The sequence below is a fragment of the Silene latifolia genome, chromosome 8 (assembly GCF_048544455.1).
Source record: "Silene latifolia isolate original U9 population chromosome 8, ASM4854445v1, whole genome shotgun sequence".
NCBI lineage: Eukaryota > Viridiplantae > Streptophyta > Magnoliopsida > Caryophyllales > Caryophyllaceae > Silene > Silene latifolia.
Genome location: NC_133533.1, coordinates 80839822 through 80846683, shown reverse-complemented (window position 1 = coordinate 80846683; position 6862 = coordinate 80839822). Strand labels below are relative to the sequence as shown.

Genomic DNA, 6862 nt, shown 5'->3' with positions numbered 1-6862 from the left:
TGACGGAAGTATTATATACTCTAATCGCATTATTAACAAAACCCGAGAAAACAGCCCCCGTAAACCGGCTACTCGATCGAGTAGCTAAGGTACTCGATCGAGTGCTCCCTTACTCGATCGAGTACCCATGTTACTCGATCGAGTACCCAACAGGTCAGAAACTATTTTAATCCGCAACACGCCCTTACTCGACAGAGTAAGGCCTACTCGATAGAGTACCCCAAGACTCATAAATACGTAGTATTACACCAGACTTCATCCCCTTTATTAAAAATATTTTCTCAACAAAACTTGTCCCTCCTTCCATCAACCAAACCATTATCTCCCTTATCCCTAAGATCCCTTCTCCTCAAAAAATCACGAACTTCCGACCCATTAGCCTTTGGAACACCACTTATAAGATGATAACAAAAGTTATTGTTAGCCGTCTTAAGCCTCACATGCATAACCTCATCTCCCCTAACCAAGGAAGCTCCATCCCTGGTCGAGGGACTGATTCCAACTATATCATTGCTTCGGAGATTCTCCATTCCATGCACTTCTCCAAGAGTAATTTGGGTTGGTTTGCCCTTAAACTTGACCTTGAAAAGGCCTTCGACAGACTTGAGTGGGATTTTATTAGAACCTGCCTCTCTGCGGCCAACATCGACCCTGACACTATCTCCCTTATCATGAGCTGTATCACTACGGTCTCCGCTCAGGTTAACCTTAATGGTTCCGCTCTTGACAATTTTCTACCCTCCAGGGGTATCCGCCAAGGCGACCCCCTTTCTCCCTACATCTTCATTATTTGTATGGAGGCCCTCTCCCGTCTCATACATCAGTCTTGCCATGACAATGATTGGACCCCTTACCCCCTCGGGAAAGGGGGAGCCACTTTCTCCCATCTTCTCTTTGCGGATGACATCCTCGTCTTCGGAAGAGCTTCTGAGAAAAATCTTTGTGCCCTCCAAGATACCATTCTTTCCTTCTGCTCCTCCTCGGGCCAAAAAATAAACTGCTTTAAAAGCAAAATCATTTTCTCTAGGCACGCCTCCCCTTCAGATGTCCATCTCTTTGAGGAAGCCTTAGGCATCAAAAAACCAACAACCTTGGTACCTACCTCGGCTATCCTCTCCACGGTAAAAAACCTAAAAGAGCTGATCTCCACTTCATCCTCGACAACATCCAAACCAAACTTGCCAATTGGAAATCCCGCTTCCTCTCTAAAGCTGGGAGAATCTGTCTCATCAAATCCACCCTCAATGCCATACCCAGTCACACTATGCAGTGCATTCGTCTCCCCTCCTCCATTCTTCGCGACATTGATAAAATCACAAGAAGCTTTCTTTGGTCTAGCCAATCTTCTAGGAAACTCCATCTTGCCAATTAGGACCTTGTTACCCCCCCCCCTCCTCCTTTGGTGGACTGGGTATTAAGGCCGCCAAGCCGCACAATGATTCCGTTTCCGCTAAATTGAGCTGGAAAGTCCTCCTTGACAAGTCCTCCCTTGCCGCCAAAGCCTTACACAGTAAATACCTCACCCCCCGTCCTCGCTCCTTCTCCTATGGCTCCCATATTTGGAAAAATGTGGGAATTGGGTGGAGATTTCTCAAGAATCACCTCACCTGGTCTATTGGTGATGGCTCCACTATTCGGTTGTGGGATGATCCTTGGACCAGCCTGGGGCCTCTCCGGGCCGCCATCACTGGCCCACTTAGCTTTACTTCCTCTACCGCGAGACTCTGCACCATTATTACTAATGGTACGTGGTCTTTTGACTCCCTTGACTTCGAACTCCCTGACCATATTACCCAAGTCATTCTCTCACTCCTTATCCCCTCCTCTCCTAGATGTGACATCCTCTCCACCTCCCTTGCCCCCAAAGGCAAGTTCTCTGTTGGGGACACTTACCATCACCTCTCTGGACCCCCAACCAACCCCTTACCACCCAGCCCCTCCCTCCCCTCCGACTTGTCCTGGTTGTGGGATCTTCATACTCAGCCAAGAATCAAAGTTTTCCTTTGGCTCGTGTGGTGGAACAAATTACCGCACAAGGCTTCCCTCTTTGCCAGAAACATCATCTTTAGTCCTTCTTGCTCTCTCACACGATCCCTCCCTCCCTGAAACATCTCTTCACGTCCTCCGTGATTGCAGCTTTGCCTCTGATTTTTAGGCCTCACTTAATGTCCCAAACTCTTTCTTCTCCCCTGACCTTCACTCCTGGATCTTCGATAACTGTAATTCCCCTTCCCCTAGCTGGAACACCCTTTTCACTTTTGCCACCTGGCGCCTTTGGCTAACGCGCTGTGACCTGACCTTCTCCTCTCCTAACCCTCGCCCATTTTCTTCTTTCTATGCCTCTATTTTCTCCCAAGCCTTTACCTGGACTAGAGCCAATGACCACACCCCCCATTGCCCCCTGCACCGTTACCGCCCCCCTTGATGCCTTTAGCTTTCCTATTAGCTGGGCCCCTCCGCCGCTGGGTTGGCTCAAAGCCAACGTTGATGCGGCCCTTTCTCCCTCTTCTTGTTTAGCCACCAGGGGGTGTGTCATTAGAGACCGCTTCGGTCTTGGGTTTTAGGTTGGTCACTCCGCTTCCCTGGGAGCGACCCTTTCCTGTGTGAAGTGCTTGCCATCCGTGATGGGCTTTTACGTTCTAGTGTCCTTGTGAACAATGTCTTGATTGCGTCTGATTGTCTGGATGCCGTTAACTCTATCTTGCGCTCATCGCCCTTGTGGTCCTTATACTAACATCATCCTTGAGTGTAGGGCCCTCTTGCAGAACTCACCCCATTTGAAGCTGATTTTTGAGAAGAGGACTGCTAACCGTGTGGCGGATGCTATTGCTCATCACTCCGTCCATGATATTAGTTCCCTTTTAGGCTGTTTTGAGTGGGCTCTTGCCCCTCTTTTTGTTGTTGAACTTTGTACTAGTGTCTCTGTTTTGGCCTCTGAGCCTCTATCCCCCGACCCGCTCCCGTGATGTACTCTAAACGCTTTTCTATTTTTTAATGCATGTTCCCTTCATCCAAAAAAAAAAAAAGATTACAACTTGTGTAATCTAATTATAGTTATTGGGTCTAATTTATTTGCAACTCGCAAATTGTTTAAGTTATTAGTAGTACAATAAAACCCATGCTACTTTAGTCATTTTCAAGTTCCAACAGTACGAAGACATCAAAGTGACATGTTATTTCCAGATAGCCGTTGAACAGTACCCACTTGTAAACTTAATTTTGCAGAAAAAACAGTTGAAGAAGAAAAAAGTAACTTATCTGAAAGTATCAAATTTAGGGTTGCTGTACTCACACTTTCCAGATATTCCTGTTTTGGAAACCTTAATAGCCCTAAATTGGAAATATTACCTCGTTTTAGCATTCCAACTCTTTAATACTGACACTTTCACAAGTTTCCTTAATATAGTCTGCTTTTATCAAGATAATATGTCGGCCAATACCTTTAATCCCTCAATACCTTTAATTTGCGCATTATTTTTAAATTGCTTTTACAAAGTTGCCAATAAATATACTCCAAATCTCTAACCAAAGTTTGAGTTGCCAATAGATATGTATGGATATAAGTCTAAAATGCTCCAAATGCTACTTCAAAACGTTCAATTTATTCTCGGGCAAAAGTTGTTAGATTATTATGATCCAAAACATTCCATAATACTAAGTCAAAGTTAGTTTGATAGTTTTAGTTAGTGGAGAAGGGTAGTTCACATATGGAGCTAAGGTTATACGGGGGATTGATCCCACTTATTCCTAATTCTTAGTTTATGGTTATGTAGGTTGTACGCCTATAAATAGGCAAAATTAATTTATTAGTAATTGAGCAAGTTTATCGTAAAACTTCTCCCTTTTCTCTCAATTATATATTCCCCTTAGAAATTCTACAAAATTGTTATCAACCTTTTTTTACTCTACCTTCTTTTTTATATCTCCTTTTCTATTTTCTTGACTGGGTCTCTCACAATTGATTACCAAACAGGGCCTATAAGAGCAATAGCAATAGAAGAATTTTATATAAAGTTCTTTCTATGTCATGTCATATTACGTCAATTTCAATACTTAAGAACTTTTGTTTACAATGGAAGAACTTAATATAAAAGTTCTTAAATGAAATTTACTTAAAAATAGACAATGTTGAAGTGTTTTTCACATTTTACAAAGCTAATTTATTGATTATACATATTCCCATATTTAAAAACTTGGTTCTTATTTTAGAACTTTATTCTTAAAAATAAGAACAACTTTTCAATGCAATAGAAGAACTTTAAAAACAAAGTTCTTAGTGATAACCCCAATATTAAGAACTACTATTGCTATTGCTCTAAAGTATTATATTTTTGCCTCATTCATTTGCCCTTTTGACTGCACACAATATATATTAATTAATCAATTGTGATATGGTAAGGAAGAAGGTTATCCATAGCAACCCTAACTCATTCTTCGGTATATGATGTCATACAACCTTCACCAAATCCGGCCATTAGTGTATGTTACAAGTCAATTTATTTACTTTGTATTACTCTCTCTTTACATACAATTATTTGCTCTGAGTTGCATAAATTTACTCAACACAAGTAACATATAAGGCAGGGTCATTTTCTTTTATTTGCTAACTAACATTATTCGTTTTCCTTTTGTTGACAGGAGTATATGCTATACTGATAGATAGGAAAATCTCTATTAGATACAACTATAAAAGTAAGAACGAGGTAAGAAATGTCATAAGGAATAAGGATAAAGAAGTTGGCTTGCTCATGGTTTAAATGAGAAAAGTAGCTCATCGCAGTGGCGAGTCCAGGATTTTGATTTCGGTGTAGCAAAATATGTACTCAAGGTAAAATGTATAGATAATTAGTGCGAAAGTAGTAAATTTCGGTGTAGCAAATCACAAAATTCTAACCGAATTTTTCGCCTTTGGTGTAGCGGCTGTGACACCGAAGACCTTAGTGGCCTCGCCCCCTGGCTCATGGTATACATGAGAAAAAGTGCTACTAACAAAAAATTTTATCTAATATGATTAAAAGTAAAAATATTCTCAATTAAAATACACTATAGAAAACAAAAATATACATTTTTACTATTTGAAATCTGGATAAACATTTTTTAGCAACAGATCTCAAATCAGCATTACTTTATATAAAGAGCACAACACAATTACACCTGTCAAATGAGAATCAAATTTCACGAAATGAATTCATAATACATGTCAAGATCAAAATAACAGTGAAATCACCAAATATCTGATCTCAACAATAGATCTGAAACCGGTATAACTTTCCAGTATAACTTTATAAAGAGAGTACATGACACTGACATTTGTCAAATAAAAATCAAATTTCACGAAATGAATCCATAATATATGACAGATACGAAATGACATTGAAATCACCAAACATGTGGTCTGTAAATGACAGACAAATCGAATCCAACCAGGTGTCAGCAATCTATAAGTCGAGTCATATAAAAACCCTACCAACACCAAACCAACCAATCACATAATTTCGTACATTTTGAATCACAAGAGCAAGCACGAGAGTGAAATAATTAGTTATTTTTTCTAGAGAGAGAAAATGAAGTTTCCTATGACATTGAATTCGAACAACCATGACCAACACCGTCAGGCCTCATCCTATAATTTTCCTAATATTTCTTTCCCTATTTATACATAGAAAAACTTACCACAAATAGACATGTGCCGCGAATCATTAAACGTCCTCTTTGCTACAAAGGACAATTTCCTCTCTCCGCCTTTCCATTCTCAGTAAGCTTCTCCTCCATATTTTTTCTCTCTCTTCCTATTTTTGTTCTTCATTTTTCCTCCTAATTTAGTTTCCTTTTCCGGTAGTTAATCTTTTCTCCGATCTTCTCATCCTTCGTCTGCTCTTTCCATTCCTTTTGACATTAATTTTTTTTTCGGTGTTTTTTCTCTTCAAATTGAGAAATTAGGTTTTCAAGAGGTCTAACATTTAGAGAAATTGAAGATGGGGAGAGGCAAGATCGTAATAAGACGGATCGACAATTCGACAAGTAGACAAGTGACGTTTTCAAAGCGTCGCAGTGGTTTGCTGAAGAAAGCCAAAGAACTTGCTATTCTTTGTGACGCCGAAGTCGGCGTGATGATCTTCTCTAACACTGGAAGACTTTATGATTTTTCTAGCTCCAGGTATTTTTGTGTCGTATTTTCAGCTATTTTTAGTGGATTATTGGTAAATAAATATATACGGAGTATCTGATTTGATTGAAAAACATTAGGGATTTTTTTTTTTTGTTCTTTTTTGTGCTGTATACTTTTAAGTCAACGGATTAACAGTTAATTGATATTTTTTTATTTGCGCTACATGAACCACAAAATAAGAAAGCTAGGGTTTGTGAAATTTATAAATTAATAATGAAATTCTGGAGCAAATCACACATAATAATCTTGGTTGTTAATGAGTATACATACGAGTAATACTTAGAGATCGATTAGGGTTAAGCTGTCTTCGATATATTTTGGATCACTACGAGATCTTATCATTATTTGTTTTCTAATCTCCCAATACTCAAGCTAAAATTCATGGTAATTTAATTGAAATTTTGTAAGTTTTAAAATACAGTAATAATATTAAGAGGATAAAAAAGTGTCAAATTCTACATGGAAACTCATCAGATTGTTCTTTGTTATTTACATTGAACAGTGGTCATCTTCAGCATTAAATTTAGGACATTATGAAATAAATGGTATGCAAATGTGATAGAGATCTCTCACTTTTTATGATCGTTTAGTACTACTAACGAAGGTTTGTTTAGATTACCTTTTGATTCTTATTTTGTGTAATAGAAGGGCATTTTTCCTTTCCAAAATAGCTTTGGACCTACGTTGTAATGG

General features: G+C 39.1%; 1 protein-coding gene across 3 annotated transcripts in view; it reads left to right on the top strand.

Moving 5' to 3' along the window:
* Positions 1 to 5569: 5569 nt before the first annotated feature.
* Positions 5570 to 6862, top strand: part of LOC141597001 (MADS-box transcription factor 23-like) — a 43178-nt gene continuing 41885 nt past the window's right edge. For 2 of the 3 annotated variants that reach the window (XM_074417288.1, XM_074417286.1), the window contains exons 1-2: positions 5570 to 5755; positions 5941 to 6157. In XM_074417288.1, coding sequence (XP_074273389.1) covers positions 5976 to 6157 — 182 coding nt within the window. In that variant the 5' untranslated portion in view covers positions 5570 to 5755; positions 5941 to 5975. The other variant, XM_074417287.1, reaches the window with a different exon arrangement.